The sequence below is a fragment of the Rhinoderma darwinii genome, chromosome 1 (assembly GCF_050947455.1).
Source record: "Rhinoderma darwinii isolate aRhiDar2 chromosome 1, aRhiDar2.hap1, whole genome shotgun sequence".
In the NCBI taxonomy this organism is placed as follows: domain Eukaryota; kingdom Metazoa; phylum Chordata; class Amphibia; order Anura; family Rhinodermatidae; genus Rhinoderma; species Rhinoderma darwinii.
In genome coordinates this window covers 405,440,917-405,457,710 of record NC_134687.1, presented here as the reverse complement: position 1 = coordinate 405,457,710, position 16,794 = coordinate 405,440,917, and the positions used below count along the sequence as shown (strand labels likewise).

Genomic DNA, 16,794 nt, shown 5'->3' with positions numbered 1-16,794 from the left:
GGGGGGTTTATCCAAAAACCACCCCATTTCAGACTACCTTCTGAGAGACAGATGGGAAGTGTAAGATCGGGGCCACCTATCTGTAATGATGATTCCCAGGTGATAAATTTGTCCTCCCGAACTTTATCTGTTGAGGAACTGGGCATCCTTAGTAAGGGGCTGTCATTCGTCCCTACTAATAGGTTTGATTTATTTGAATGGGTGAAAGATCTAAACCTGTTTGCACGAAAACTAAAATGGAAGAAGTTTTTTAAGACGCATGATCAACGGCAATGTGCTGAATTGGGGATAATGGAAGAGGATCTACCAAACCTTAAGCTATTGGAGGGCCTGTGGGAAGAAAGTCATAGGGAGGAGGGGAAGGGTCCCTTTAACGAACTTAGGGTACCCTCGACAAAGTTTGCTCCCCTTAATGACAATACCCCGATTGGCGTTTTCATTAAAGTGGTCAAGGACCAATTTAGATGATTGGATCATTCTAGGATTTGTGGTTTTAATACAACGCAAGATGAAATGGTCAGTCTACGATCACTTGAAAGCGATGCTACTATCATAATAAAGCCCTCTGATAAGGGCGGAAATATTGTGGTAATGGACCGCACTAAGTATAGCAAGATATGTTATCAGATATTAAATGACCATCTATGCTACAGAGTGTTGGAATTTGATCCCTCCATTATTTTCAAAAATCGATTAAAATGCATCCTGAGTTCAGCAAAGTGTCTTAGTCTCATTAGTGATAAGGAGATGGCATTTATGCTGCCTGATTTCCCAGACTGCAACCTTCTATTGCCTCCCTAAAATACACAAAGGGACTAAGCCACTGAAGGGTAGGCCAATTGTGTCGGGAATTGACAGATTATCTCAAAACGCAAGTGTCTATATTGACCAGATCCTTAGACCCTTTGTAGTGTCCCTCCCTTCATATGTAAGGGACACTATGGATGTCTTGCGTAAACTAGAAGGCATACGCTGTGATCAAGACGTTTTGTTGGCATCGCTGGATGTGGAAGCTTTGTATAGCTCCATTCCTCATGATCAAGGTTGTCTAGCTGTTGAATACTTCTTGAAGGGTAAAGGCATACAATTTCAGACTCACAATGACTTTGTCTGTATATTGCTTAGGTTTATTCTGGAGCATAATTTTTTCATGTTTGACCAGAAGATCTACCACCAGCTTAGGGGAGTAGCGATGGGAAGCCCTTGTGCTCCCACGTACGCTAATTTATACCTGGGTTGGTGGGAACAAGAATTTGTCTTCAACGAAGAAATGGAAAAATGGACATCGTGCATTCTGCTATGGCTGAGATTCATAGACGATATTTTGATCCTCTGGAAAGGTACTAAGGCAGAATTTGAGGAATTCGTGGCGACTCTGAATGTGAACAATCTTGGCTTATTTTTTACGTGTAAGATCAATGATAGCAAGGTAACGTTCCTCGATGTTATGATCTCTAAAACACCATCTGGGAACATTCAAACCAATATGTACCGGAAGAAAAGTGCCATGAATAGCCTCCTCAGATGGGAAAGTTGCCATCCAGTGAACCTTAAACGTGGAATACCTAAGGGCCAATTCCTTAGGGCGAGACGAAATTGTTCCACAATTTCGGACTATAAAATTTCAGCTAGGGAATTGGAAGGTAGATTCAAACGGAGAAAGGTACCCTAACTATGTTCTCAAACAAGCCTATCAGAATGCGCTAGGATGCAATCGAAATGACCTTCTCAATCCTAAACCGCGGATTAAGGATGACGATACTATACGGATTATTGGTACTTTTGATTCCGCGAATAAGGAGATTAGAGAAATCCTGCAGAGATATTGGGGAATCTTGAAAGCTGACCCCGATATCGGAAATCTGGTAGGGGATTCTCCACTTATCACATATAAAAGAGGGCGCAATGTAAAGGATCACTTGGTGCATAGCCACATGAGCATGCAGAATAAACCAAACACCTGGTTAGACAGGGGGTTTAATGGAAGTTACAGATGTGGCTCTTGTAAGGCATGCGACTCAATTTTATGTAGCAAGAATTTTAAAAGTACCAAGACTGGTAGGGTCTTTGATAATAGATCCTATATCAACTGCCAGACCAAAGGTGTTGTCTATCTGATTACGTGTGGTTGCCAACTACAGTATATCGGTAAAACGAAGAGAGAATTTAGAAGAAGGATCAGGGACCACATAGGGGACGTTAGGAGAAAGGAAGATACCCCGGTGTCGCGGCACGTATGGGAATGCCATCATGGTGATTTTCTGATTTTAAAATTTCAAGGGATTGAGCATGTTAAACCAATGGCGAGAGGTGGTGACCATGACAAAAAGATCCTACAAAAAGAAGCACAGTGGATCTATCGCATGCAGACCATTAGCCCCGCGGGTTTAAATGAACAGATCTCCTATGCGTGTTTTCTCTAAGTATCGAATTGCATTTTTTGACCATTCTTGGGAGAGATGCGGTATATATGCGTTTTATATGCGTTTTTAAGTGATTTACATGTTCCACTAACGAACTCAATTCTTCTAATAGCAACAACCCTCAACTTTATCTACAATATGATATTGTTAGTTGAGGTCTAGTACTTCTACTTTATACTAATGGCCGGTTGTCCACACCACTCAGGTCATATCCGACAAGCAATGGAGTATAAGTCACTGACGAATGCTTTGTGATTCGTATTGACTATTTCCCTTAGTATATTTACTCGATTCATGCTTGTCCCGAGATTGTAGGTGTATCCGCTTTAGGTCTCCAGAGTTACGAGGGACGCCATGTCGTCATACTTCATCCTGATTGGCCAGGCTGTAAGGAGGCTCGCCGCAGTCCGGATGCGTCACCTTTGTGACGTGTCTGTCTGTGATTGGCGGTGAGTCGGGCAGCCTCGTCAGTGCAGGGGGAGGGCTCTTGCCCTTCATATGCTCCCAGTCTCGCCGGCTCGTGTGCGGCCATTTGCATTAGAGTCGTGCACGAGCCGGGAGAAATAATGTTAGCACAAAAATCGTGCTAACCGGCATTTAACTAATGATGTGTCACATCCATTAGTGACATTGAAACGCGTAGGGTTTAAATCATTTGTTCAGCAGGTGGTGTCAGAGTTTCCTAGTAGCGGTCTGTTAACAGGACTGTTTTTAGATCCTTTCTCTTTGACCACATGCTGTGAGCCTGGTGGGCTGGAACAATCATTTTTCAGCAAGTAGCTGTCAGGGCTGTATACTATAAGAGGAGATCTTGGTCTACACATAGGAAGTTTAATAGACCATCTCCTATCCCTGACCACTTGTCTGAGCCTGAACATATGTCCAATTGGGCTACATGAGCCATATTTTAATACTTTATCATTAATCATTCTAATCAGGTAGTAAATTTACCAATTTAGTGAACGGAATATAATACTACCAGTAATTTGATTTCAGATACATTTCAAATTGGAAAAATCCAAATTTCTTAAAATTTTCTCCAAATTTTGGTGTTTTTCACAAATAAGCAATGAATTTATCGACCACATTTTTTCACTAACATAAAGTACAATATGTCACAAGAAAAAAATCTCAGAATCAATTGGATAGGTAAAAGCATTCCGAAGTTATTACCACATAAAGTGACACGTCAGATTTGAAAAAATGGGTCTGGTCCTCAAGGCCAAAATGAGCTGGGTACTCAAGGGGTTAATAATATTAATACCCAAATCTACGTTTACATCTTTTTATAAACAGATGAATACATTTATCTGGCAAAAATCCAGACCACGGATTTAATTTTCCTTTATGTCCAAAAATATGGACCATGGATATTCACAACCTATGTCACAAACGCTAAGCCTCCAATCTCAACCAATCAAAACACTGGTGCTTCCCTACCTTTGACAACAATCGAAGCGCACTGCTCCAACAGATAACAGGCGTATCTTCTACACTCTCTTGCCTTCTTACCTGCTGCCTCTATCCACACCTTCATCAGTTCATGTATCTTTTTTGGCTTGGAGGACCTGCAGACAAGACTTTTCCAACCACAAGACTAAATATTCTTTTACCCTCCCTTTCATACTATATCCCTAATTTGGCCCTGTCCTTGTGCTTTAGACCGAGGAATAACAAGCCTTTCAGATCTCTTTCTTAACAACTCCCTTTTAACATTTACGCAACTCGAAGACAAGTTTTCCCCTCATGACTCAAACATTTTTAGAAGTAAAAAATGTTCTTAATTCTCATCCTCAACATCAACATCCCTACCTTCGACAGACTTCTTCTTCCCTTTGTACCTTGTACTCAAGGTATCAAACTTCTATATAGTGCAGCATAGGCTGTTATTAACCCCTTAGGACCCTTTAACACACCAGGATGCACCAGTATGTCCTGGCTAACAACTGTCATCCTGTCAAAGGACAAGGTGACAGAAAAGTGCTATCAACGGTTTATAACAGTTGATCGGCACAGTAAAACAGCAGGGGACCAATCACAGCGGTCCCCTGCCAGCAATCGCTGTGATTGGTTAGTCACAGCAGACTGACCATTCACAGCTCCTTGATCACGTAACTGTATGTGATAGAGCTGGCTCAGAAGCTGAGCCAGCGCCATCACCGCCGGGTGTCAGCTGTATATTACAGCCGACACAATGCTGTAACGGCCAGGACCAGAGCTAGTCTCCGCACAGGCCAATTAACCCCTTAGATGCAGCGATCAAAAGCGATCTCTGCATCAAGGTGGTTTCTAGCCTATCGGCACCCCTGAGACGTAGTCTCGGGGATGCCGATGGTTGCCATTGCCACGGGTGTCAGCTGTTTGTCACAGCTGACATCCTGCTCTAATGGCCAGGACCGGAACTAGGTGCCGATCCGGCCGATTAACCCCTTAGATGCAGCGATTAAAAGCGATCGCTGCATCTAGGTAGATAGATCGCACCCGATGGTTGCTAATGGCAATGATCGGCAGCTGCGGGGGTGCCTATGGTTGCTATGGCAACCAGAGGCCTAACAATGGCCTCTTAGTAAGGAAGCCCACTAGGCCCCGCCGGGAGGCGAAGCCTAATAGGCTTGCTGTCAGTGAATAGCTGACAGCTCTAATACACTGCACTATGTAGGAAGTGCAGTGTATTAGAATAGCGGTCAGGGCTTCATGCCTTCAAGTTCCCTAATGGGACAAAAAAAAAGTTAAAAAAGTTAATAAAAATGTTATAAAAAAATAAAAAGTTTCACATTAAAAAAAACAAAACGCCTTTTTTCCCCATAATAAGTCTTTTATTATAGGAAAAAATGGAAAACATTAAAAAAAAGTACACATATGTGGTATCACCGAGTCTGTAACGACCCGAGCTATACAAATATAATGCTATTTTACCCGCACGGTGAACACCGTAAAAAAATTAAATAAAAACACTTCCAGAATTGCTGTTTTTTGGTCACTACCCTTCCCAAAACAAAATAAAAAAAGTGATCTAAAAGTTGCATGTACCCCAAAATTATACCATGAAAAACTACAGCCCCTCCCACAAAAAACAAGACGTCCCACAGCTTTTTTGACGAAAAAATAAAAAAAAGTTATGGCTCTCAGAATATGGTGACACAAAAAATAAATTTTAAACAAAAGTGATTTTATTGTGCAGACGCTGCAAAACATAAAAAAAACCTCCGATATACATATGGTATCGCCGTAATCGTATCGACCTGCAGAATAAAGTAAAATTGTAATTTATAGTGCACGGTGAACGCGGTAAAAAAATAATAAAAAACATCAGAATTGCTGGTTTTTGGTCACCTTGCTTGCCAAAAAATGAAATAAAAAGTGATCAAAAAATTGTGCCCCAAAATTGTACCAATGAAAACTACAGATTGTCCCGCAACAAATAAGCCCTCACACAGCTCAGGTAGAGAAAAAATAAAAAAGTTCTGGCGATGCAAAATGTGCAGAGCGATCTAAATCACGGATAAGATTGGGCACCATTTATCAGTGCGACACTGACTACATATCTATGCATTTTTATTTATTTACTGCATTATTATGCCCTCTTATTATGCTCTGATGTACTCCGCACAGATTACACATGCCCCCACATTATAAACTGAAATACCAGCACAACCCCAAACAGAACTACCACCAAGCAAAATCTGCGCTTCAAAAGCCAAATGGCGCTCCCTCCCTTCTGAACCCTACAGCGTGCCCAAACAGTAGTTTACATCCACATATATGGCATCACCATACTCGGGAGAACCCGCTTAACAGTTTGAGATATTTGTCTTCAGTGGCACGAATTGGGCACAACAAATTGTGCACTAAAATAGCATAGAATTGGAAAATTGCAATTTTCACTTTGCACCATCCACTGAGCGTTCATTTCTAATAAAAAAAAAACAAAAAACCTGTGGGGTCAAAACACTCACTACACCCTTAAAAAATGCCTTGAGGGGTGCAGTTTCCAAAATGGGGGTCATTACTTAGGGGTTTGTTTTACTATTTGAACGCAGAGCCCTGACATTGCGGGCCAATGCTGTGAAAATCACCAAAATAGTCCTCAAATGCGCATTTGCTCTTTCACTCCTCAGCCTCAGCCCTGTCATATGTCCAGGCAAATGATAAATGCTTTGAGGTGTGTAGTTTACAAAATGGGGTCACTTCTCAGGGGTTTCTACTATACTGGTACCTCAGGGGCTCTGCAAATGCGACATGGCGCACAAAAAACAATCAAGCAAAATCTGCATGCCAAGTAGCACTCCTGCCATTCTGAGCCCTTTGGTGTGTCCAAACAGCAGTTTATGTCCCCATGTGGGGTATTGCCGTAACTCACGAGAAATTGTTTTAAAATTGTTGGGGTGCTTTTTTTTTCCTTTATTCCTTGTGAAAATGAAAAAACTTGAGCTCCAAAAGTCAAATGGTGCACCATCCTTTCTAAGCCCTACCGTGTGTTCAAACAGCAGTTTATTACCACATATGGGGTATTGCTGTGCTCAGAAGAGTTTGTTTTATAAATGTTGGGGTGCTAAATCTACATTTTATTAGACAAAAATTTACATTTTCAATTTCACGGCCTAATTCCAATAAATTCTGCAAAAAAAACTGTGGGGTCAAAATGCTCACTACACCCCTAGAAAAATACCTTGACGGGTGTAGTTTCCAAAATGGGGTCACTTTTGGGGGGTTTGAACTGTTTTGGTTGCTCCAGGGCATTGCAAACACGACATGGCACTGAAAACCATTCCAGAAAAAATCTGCTCTCCAAAATCCAAATGGCGCTCCTTCCCTTCTGAGCCCTGCCGTGGGTTCATACAGCAGTTTATTACCACATATGGGGCATTGCCGTAATTGGAAGAAGTGCTTTACAAATGTTGGGGTGATTTTTCTCTTTTATCCCATGTAAAAATTAAAATGGTATGTTTTTTCTGAAAAAAAATAGATTTTAATTTTTATAGATTAATTCCAATAAATTTAGGTCAAAATGCTAACTATACACATAGATACATTTCTTTAGGGGTGTAGTTTCCAAAATGGGGTCACTTTTGGGGGGTTTCCATTGTTTTGGCCCCACAAGACCTCTTCAAACCGGACTTGGTGCCTAAAATATATTCTAAAAAAAAAGGAGGTCCCAAAATCCACTACGTGCTCCTTTGCTTCTGAGGCCTGTGTTTCAGTCCATTAGGACACTAGGGCCACATGTGGGATATTTCTAAAAACTGCAGAATCTGGGCAATAAATATTGAGTTGCGTTTCTCTGGTAAATCCTTCTGTGGTACAGCAAAAAATATATTACAAATGAATTTTGAAAAAATAAAAATGAAATTGGTAAATTTCACCTCTAAATTGCTTTAATTCCTGTGAAACGCCTAAAGGATTAAGAAACTTTCTGAATGCTGTTTTGAATACTTTGAGGAGTGCAGTTTTTAAAATGGGGTGATTTATGGGGACTTTCTAATAGATAAGGCCCTCAAAGCCACTTCATCAAGGGAAGTGGTCTCTGAAAAAATAGCCTTTTGAAATGTTATTAAAAATGTGAGAAATTGCTGCTAAAGTTATAAGCCTTGTAACATCCTAGAAAAATAAAAGGACTTTTAAAAAAGTATGCCAAAATAAAGTAAACATATGGTAAATGTTAACTAGTAACTATTTTGTGTGGTGTTACTGTCTTACAAGCAAATACATTTAAATTTAGAAAATTTCTAATGTTTGCACATTTTCTCTGAATTGCGGTGTTTTTCCCAAATAAACACTGAATATATCGACCAAATTTTACCACTAAAATAAAGTACAATGTGTCATGATAAAACAATCCCAGAATTGCTTGGATACATAAAAGCATTCCAAAGTTATTACCAGATAAAGTGACACGTCAGATTTGAAAAAATTGGCTGTGTCCTTAAGGCCAAAACAGGCTGTGTCCTTAAGGGGTTAAAGAATACTGTAGAGGTTCTTGTGTATGCCTAGTGTTTACCCCTTTTAGCTAATGTGCCATTTATGGGTTGTCTGACATTTTGGTTCCCTCTTCTCTTCTGATATGTTTCCCCTAATACAGTCTACATTTCCCATGATGCTACTGACTTTGCAGAGGCAGAGTCTCATCACACTGCACTTGCTCTGCGTCCTAAGTGCAGCAAGTGATAGATCAGTGTCATTGAGACTCTGCAGTGTTAGTACAGAAGTTCTGTGTATCTCTATGTAGCTTCAGCCTGTCTCCTCTGCATTCTGCTTGTGATAGTTTTCTGTGTCAGTTATTACATAGGAGGCAGGGAGAAGCAGCATCTCATAGAAATACATTGGACTCTCTGCATACAACACTCACAGATAGTACAGACAGATAGTGTGAGTCAGAGGAGTTTATAACTTTGCAGTTAATCATTATATGGAGTCGCCGATTATTTCACTGAACTCCTGCTCCCTTAGATAGGGCAGAAATGATCTCTTCAGCTGCACTATATGCATGGAGGGACATACAGAGAAACAAGAAGGACGGAGCTAGGTGGGGAGGGGAGGTGTCTAATAGCTCCTAGGAGGGATTTGATTGGTGATGATGTAATCCTGTAGTTCACAGGAAGTCAGACACACAGGAAAAATTACCTCCTGTCTACATATGAGGGCATGATCGGTTTTATTGGTCAGACTGAGATCACATGACAAAGCTGCCAATAAAAAAAAAGGGTTTAAAATATATGGATGAAACAGTGCTAGGAAGAAACAAATGACACTGCTAGAACATTGTTGGTGAGTTAGCAATATATTACAAAAAAAAATATTTGCTGGAGTGCTTATTTAATAACAAATCCAACTTTATACAGTCAATTCAATTTTTAAACAGGGAAAAAGACCTCCTTAAAATATTCAGCCCCCAAGAGAGGACACAGGCTCTCCGATGGGCACTCAAATCAACTTTGTGTGCCTCTCACTGGGAACAGTACCAAAAGCTGCTTCCCAGGTGGTCTTATACTCCTCAAAAACGCTCTCAAATCCATCCTAACTCTTCTCATTTCTGCTGTAGAGGTTGGGGAGGTATGGGTTCCATTTACCACATCTTTTGGAGATGTCCCCCATATCACCAATTATTGGTCCTCTGTGTCGACCTAGGCCTTCAATATCTGATTGGTCTGTGCCCGACTCCCGGGACCGATCAGCTGTTTGAAGGGGCCGCAGCACTCGTACGAGTGCCGCTTCCCCTTCAATGCTTATCTGCTCGTATTGTGAATCACCGACACACTGGTAGTGGCGGTTCAAAGTATTACACCCTCCTCCCATTCACGTCAATGGGAGAAGGCTGAAGTACTGTGAACTGCCGCTACAGGTGGGTCAGCGATTCACAATACAAACAGATAAGGAAAGAAGGAGAAGCAGCACTCGTACAAGCGCTGTTGCCACCTTCAATTTAGCTGATCGGCGGGGTTCCTGGGCGTCGGACCCCGATTGATCAGATATTAATGGCCTATCCTGAGACACTCTGATTAGTTTTTAACAGAAGAAAAACTGAAAAGGTGGTGTGCATGAGCACTCAGGGCTTATTCACATGAACGGGTTTCAAATCAGCCATGAAAAAACGGACGTTTATCACGGCCGATTTGCATTCGTGCGAGACCTGATTTCACAGATCCTCAGACTTGAGTCTTTTGAGGGATCCGTGAAAATGGGCAAAAATAGGACATGTCCTATTTGTTCACCAGCCGTTCACATGGTCTGTTAAAAAAAACAAAAAACGGCCGTGTGAATAGTCCCATAGAAGTATATTGATTTTAATGCAGCCGTGTGACAGTGTGCTCTCTGCACACTGTCTTATCATTTACTTCAATGTATAACAGTATGCTACTCCTAGTTGTGGCTGCAGGTAGCCAGCATGTTATCTTTTAAAGAGGACCTCTCAGTTCTCCTGACATGTCTATTTTAGTGAATACTTGTATTCCCCATGAAATAACAATACTGAAGCATTGTTTCTTATCCCTCGGCATTGTGCCATTCCTTTGTTATACCTCCTGGAAATACATGGATAAATTGACAAATGGCCATTACTATTCCCCTTGGAATTGGGCGTGTCTCTACACAGTCTGACACGGTCCTAAAAGTGCACACACGTTGGCAGCCTGGAATGGGGTTTAATGAGTGCAGTGCTGCACTCATGTCTGTCGGGGCTTTAAGAGCCCCAGAATACACCCCCCCCCCCCCCCGCTGTAGATAGCGCCACACACAACCCTCCTGTAGATAGCGCCACCTAAGCTCCCTCTAGGAGTGGAATCCCTGGCCAGAGCGCTCTGGCCGGGGATCCAGCTCCCAGAAGAAGCCCCCAACTCCCCCCCCCCCTTGTAGATAGCACCATCCCCCCTGTAGATAGTGTCAAATTCCAATTAGATAATTACAAAAATTCATCAGTATAACAATCATTACTATGCTTTCCACACACTTACGCTGCCTGTTCCGGAGTGAGATCTAACATATGGTAGAGACTCCACAGATGGTGAACGGCTGAAAATAAACACATGAATGAATTGATTTTTTTTAATGATTTTAGTGGACATTTTAGCAGTGTTAGATTTCCCTGTTATAGGTCAATAGATGCTGAGCAGGAGAATGTTTTATTTGCAAAAACGTTGCAGGGAATAGATTTAAATTTGGATGGAAAATTTGCATGCGCACTATGTAAATGAGAGTGCAGCAATTCCAGCCTATTCATGAGCCCACACGCCAGGCAGATACAAAAAGAAGCTGTGAATTAGAGGCAGGTGGACAGAGGAAGCTCCCAGTTCATGAATAAGCTACTGTAGACTTGCTGCGCACTCTCATTTACATAGTGTCTTCTATTGGGTTTTAGTTATGTTTTTTTAAACCGTTCCCAACATCTTTTTCACAAATAAAACGTATCCTCCTGCGTAGAGTCACTAAGGAAATTATTATTTGAAAGATTTAGGTTATGTTGACACGTTTACTAAAAAACGTCTGAAAATACGATGCTGTTTTCAAGGGAAAACAGCTCCTGATTTTCAGCCGTTTTTTTTTTTACATGCACTTCTTTTTCGCGGCTGTTTTTTTACGCGGCCGTTTTTCAAAACAGCCTGAAAAACAGCCCATCGGAACAGAACGCCGTTTTTCCCCATTGAAATCAATGGGCAGATGTTTGGAGGCGTTCTGCTTACGATTTATCGGACGTAAAAACGGCTTAAAATAAGCCGTGTGCACATACCCTTAGGCTCTATTCACATAGTTCGGTCAAATCACAGTTTATTGCCGCAATGACTCCAAAATTGTGTCAAAATCTTAATTTTTTTTTGCAAAATCATGGAAAAATAGCAGCATTTTGCCACGTTTCTCTGTATTTGCAGCAATAAACCGTGATTTGACCGCAACGTGTAAAGACCCTTAGAGCATACTTCCTCAAGAGAGTCTATGATACTTTTTGCCCAATAGTCATGGTGAGGACAAGATAATGCGATGAAAAAATTAACCCGGATTAAAAATTGATATAAAGTTTTCCCATATAGAAAATCAGAAATGCACGGATGAGCCAATATTCACTGTAAGGCCTCGTTTACACGAGCGTGTTATTCGTCCGTGCGACGCGTGTGATGGGGCCGTGCAGACAGTCCGTGAATTTTGTGCAACGTGAGTCCGTTGCATAAAACTCACGACCTGTTCTATATTTGTGCGCTGTTCGCGCATCACGCACCCATTGAAGTGTTGCTATCAGTGTGTGAAGAGTGGGAGAAGAGGGTTTCATTGACAATCCAACACAATGGGCAGCACTTTGAACACATTTTATAAGTGGTCAGAAACGTGTAAATAACTCATGAAAGAAGAAAGTAACGGGAAAACCAAGCACACCATTGTTTTTCTCGTGAAATTCTCGATAAGTTTGATGTGTCATATGACCCTCTTCCCATTGAAAAAACGAAAGTTGGATACAAAATGGCCGGCGTCAAAATGGCCGCCATGGTCAACACCCAGCTTGAAAAGTTTCCCCCCTCCCATATACTAATGTGCCACAAACAGGAAGTTAATATCACCAACCATTCCCATTTTATTTAGGTGTATCCATATAAATGGCCCACCCTGTAGAGATTTATGCTCCAAGCACCACCGCTAGCTGTTACAGCCACTTCTGCTTTCACCCGTCATGTGGATGTACAGCAAACATTTCAAACGATGACTCATTTTTCATTTAGAAAGAAGTCAATGCTTTGATTTCCACTTTACTTACCTGGCTATCTGTCCGCATTGCTGAAAGCTGTATCGAGGAGTAACTGGAATACAAAATCGTTCTGTGAAACCGGGTCTATTTTTAGCAATTTTACAAAAATATTTCTCACTTCCCATTTATGTAAAAAATATATACCTGCACTTCTCAAACGGTTAGGTGCCCACAATTTTTTAGGTACAGCTGGGGAGGCAGTTTTGATCATGTGATCATATGCACCTTTTCGTGCTTATCCTAATGTCCTAGGGTATTTTCACACGTGCTGTACGGTCAAAAACTTATTTTTACAGCTAAATTACTGGGTTTCTTCGTTGCGCATTTTTAAGGTGAATGTTATCTGAAAACACTGCACATCCAAAAAACCAGAGCAAAACGTGGCATTTTACAGTAAATTGTATGTGTGGCACACTTCTAGCACATGTGAATATAACTACACTGGGTTCCGGAGACAAATGAAAGATTTGGCATAAACTATGGTAAGGTCTTCTTCACACATAGAATTTTTTGGGCGTTTTAAACTGCATCAAAAACGCTGTTTTTTAAGGTGTTTTCAATTTGGTGTTATTTTGTACATGCTTTTATTCTGACGTTTATGAGGTCCCATAGAGATGCCTATGGGAAAAACGCCTGAAAAAACGCCAGTCGCCCTAGAATACGGCATTTGGAAAAAAAACGCCACTGACCACAAAAACGCCACAAACCAAAACGGAGTTGTATGATATTTTACTATAAACTTTAATGTAACATCTGGCCGAACTTAAAACTTAATGGAAAAAAAAAACGGCATTAAAAAACGCCACGAAAACTGCACAAAAATGCAGCAAAACACTGCGTGTGAATCCAGCCTAAGAAAACAAGTATAAGATGCCTTATAAAGCCAACACGTAGAAAGGAGGTTAGGTCCATGTAGGGTTCTAGTGCATGGGCCGGAACAGGGTTTTTTTTTTTTTTTTAATGCAGTTTTTGAAGCCAAAACCATAAATTGCTTCATATAAGGGTATATTCACACATACAATAAAAACCGGCTGAAAATTACGGCGCTGTTTTCAAGGGAAAACAGCCTCTGATTTCCAGGCGTTTTTGCAGCTGCAAATTATTTTGAAGCCTTTTTTGAGGTGTTTTTGGAGGTGTTTTTCAGTGTCAATGGAAAAACAGCTCCAAAAACGCCTCAAGCTGTGACATGCTCCTTTTTACGCGGCGTCTTTTTACCGGACGTTTTTTTACAAGAACGGTGTAAAAATATGCCTCGTCTGTACTAAATCGCCATATTTCCAATGGATTTCAATGGGAAGCTGTTTGAAGGCGTTTCTCTAGTGTTTTTAAGGCGCATTTCAAAGCGTTTACACTCCGAAATAAACCTGAAAACACTGCGTGTCAACATACGAGTAAGGGCTTGTCCACACGTAACGGAATTACTGCAGGAAATGTCTGCAGCAATTCCGCAGAAACGAGCAGAAATTTGCTGCGGAAAAACCGCACCATTTCCTGCGTTTTTTTTTACTGCAGAAAATAGTGCAGATTTTGCTGAGATTTTTCAATGTTGGGGTGATATCTCCTCTGAAAAATGCAGCAATTCAGTCGACTTTCCGCAGCAGGAATTGACATGCTGCGGTATGAAAAGTACGCACCGCAGGTCAATTTCTGCACAGAAATTGTATGCAGCGTGTGAATGAGATTTAATAAATCTCACCCACTTTGCTGCTACAGTATTCTGCTGCGTATTTTCCGGCTTTCCGGACTAAAAAACGCAGAAATTCTGTTACGTGTGGACAAGCCCTAAAAGTGTCTGTCCTTCATACTTTTTTTCCCTTTATGATCCACTCCTGGTTCTTGCTTCAAAAAATCTGAACAAAACTCAAAACCTGCACATGTACTAGAACCCATAGGGTACCCACACATGTAGTATAATTGTTGCTGATTTTTCCGCACAGAAAATCTTCAGTATTTCCATCCCGTGTGACGGCCGTTTTCTGAACAATGAAGTTCTATGGGTGTATTCACACGTTTGTCTGTTTTTTAACGGCCCGTGAATACCGGCCGTAAAAAAATGGCACAAAACGTATTTTTGGCCGTTTTCACGGCCAGGCGGCTCTCATAGAACTCAATGGGTCAGTTTTTACAGGCCATTTTTCAGGAATCAATCCCGGTAAAAACTGATCCTGGCCGAGGACTCCCCAAACACATCACTTGAGCGCTGAGCCATATATGGACAGTGATGTCAGGCTTTCAACATCGCAAGATCTCGGGCAGGGGACTCCTGTCTCCTGTCTTGGGAAAGCCCTTGACGTCACTGTCTATTTATGGACAGTGGCGTCAGATGCACCCTCTGACCCCCATTGTAGATAGCACCTCCCTGTAGATCGCACCAAACCCCCCAGTAGATAGCACCCCCTGCCTGTAGATAGCAACCCCCCCCTGTGGATTACACCACTGTATCTCCCTGTAGGAGCAGAATCCCCGGCGGCCAGATCCCGCGCATATATGGAAGGTGACGTCAAGGGGCTTCTCCTGAAGCGGAATCCCCAGCCAGAGCTTTGCCAACGCTCTGGCCGGGGATTCCCCTCCTGTAGAAGCCCCTGGTGTCACTATCCATATACGGACAGTCATGTCAGGGGCTACTCCTGAAGCAGAATCCCCGGTCAGCGCGCTGCCGACGTTCTGCCAGGGGATTCTTCTCTTAGAGGAAGCCCCTGACGCCACTGTCCATCAGAGGCTCGGTCAATGAGCGGAATCCCCAGTGGCGCTATCTACAGGGGAGGGGTTGATGCTATCTACAAGGGGTGCTATCTACAGGGGGTGGCACTGCCTACATGGGCACTGTGGCACTATCTACAATGGTCACTTTGGCTCTATGTGGGCACTGGCACTTTATATGTGGGCACTGTTGCACTATCTACAGTGGGCACTGTGGCACTATCTACAGGGACATTGCAGATTATCTACATGGGTACTGTGGTGTTTTCAGGGGGTTGGGACAAAAAAAAAACCTAACTAATTAAATCCATCCTGTTTTTTAACGGCCATGAAAAACGGATGGCAAACAGATGACAAACGGCCATTGTAAACGGACGAAAATTTGGAGACACACTGATGCAAAACGGCCATGAAAAACTGACAGTTGATCCGTTTTTAATGGCCATTTTTTTGTCGTGTAAAAGCAGCCTTTTGCATCAGTGTCTCCAAAATGTCATCCATTTCAGGTCCCTCTGATCGTTCTTAATTTTGTCATCCATTTTTCATGGCATGTTTAAAAAAACGGATGGATTTCATTTGTCAGATTTTTTTTATCCCAACCCCCTCTACACACCAGTGTCCATGTAGATAGTGCCCACATATAAATTGCCATATTGCCCATGTAGATAGTGCCATACACAGTGCCCATGTAGATAGCACCACAGCATCTCCTGTATATAGTGCCCATATAGAAAGTGCCACACACGCCTTGACGAGCACACCACACCCCCTGTATATAGCGCTACACCCCCCTGTAGATAGTGCCATTGGGGCTCCTTCTGGGAGCGGAATCCCAGCCAGAGCATTGCCGATTCTATGGCCGGAAATTGCTCTTCTGGAGCAGCCGCTGACGTCACTATCCATATATGGACAGGGGCTCCCTCTAAAACCCTCCCCCCCCAAAAAAAATAAAGAATTAAGCAGTGTGAATATACCCATAGAACTACACTGTTCTAAAAACGGCCGTGTGACATCCGTTTAAAAAAAACGACCATCACACAGCCATTTCCCACTGTCATCAGAATGTAGCCTTAGTGATTTTTCACAGGGGGCGGAAATGCTGTGGATTTTCCATTCGGATTTGCGGACAGAAAATCTGCAGCGGATACAGTACCAGCCATCTAGATGAGATTTAATCAAATATCATCTCTAAGCTGCAGAATTTTTGCGCACGGAAATTGACTTGCGGTGCGGATTTTAAAATCCACGGCATATCAATTTCTGTTGAAGATTTTAACCACAGATTTCCCTCTCCCTTTCAACGAGAGGGGTGAAATACACAACAAATTCTGCATCAAGTGCATGTGTAACATCCAAATTTTTCAGTGGATCCAGAGAGAAATCCGCAGGCGATTTTTTCCACCACATGTGCAGGTACCCAAGGGTGGTTTCACACGTGCCATTTTG

At 42.1% G+C, this 16,794-nt stretch overlaps 1 protein-coding gene across 11 annotated transcripts in view; it reads right to left on the bottom strand.

The window, feature by feature from the left end:
* The window catches only part of RNF212B (ring finger protein 212B), a 416,496-nt gene that overhangs the window by 256,778 nt on the left and 142,924 nt on the right, over positions 1-16,794 (bottom strand). For all 11 annotated transcript variants that reach the window (XM_075828893.1, XM_075828895.1, XM_075828891.1 and 8 more), the window contains 2 exons: positions 12,658-12,700; positions 10,871-10,928 (listed from right to left, as the gene is read on the bottom strand). In XM_075828893.1, the coding sequence (XP_075685008.1) occupies positions 10,871-10,928; positions 12,658-12,700 (101 nt within the window). The remainder of the gene's footprint in view (positions 1-10,870; positions 10,929-12,657; positions 12,701-16,794) is intronic.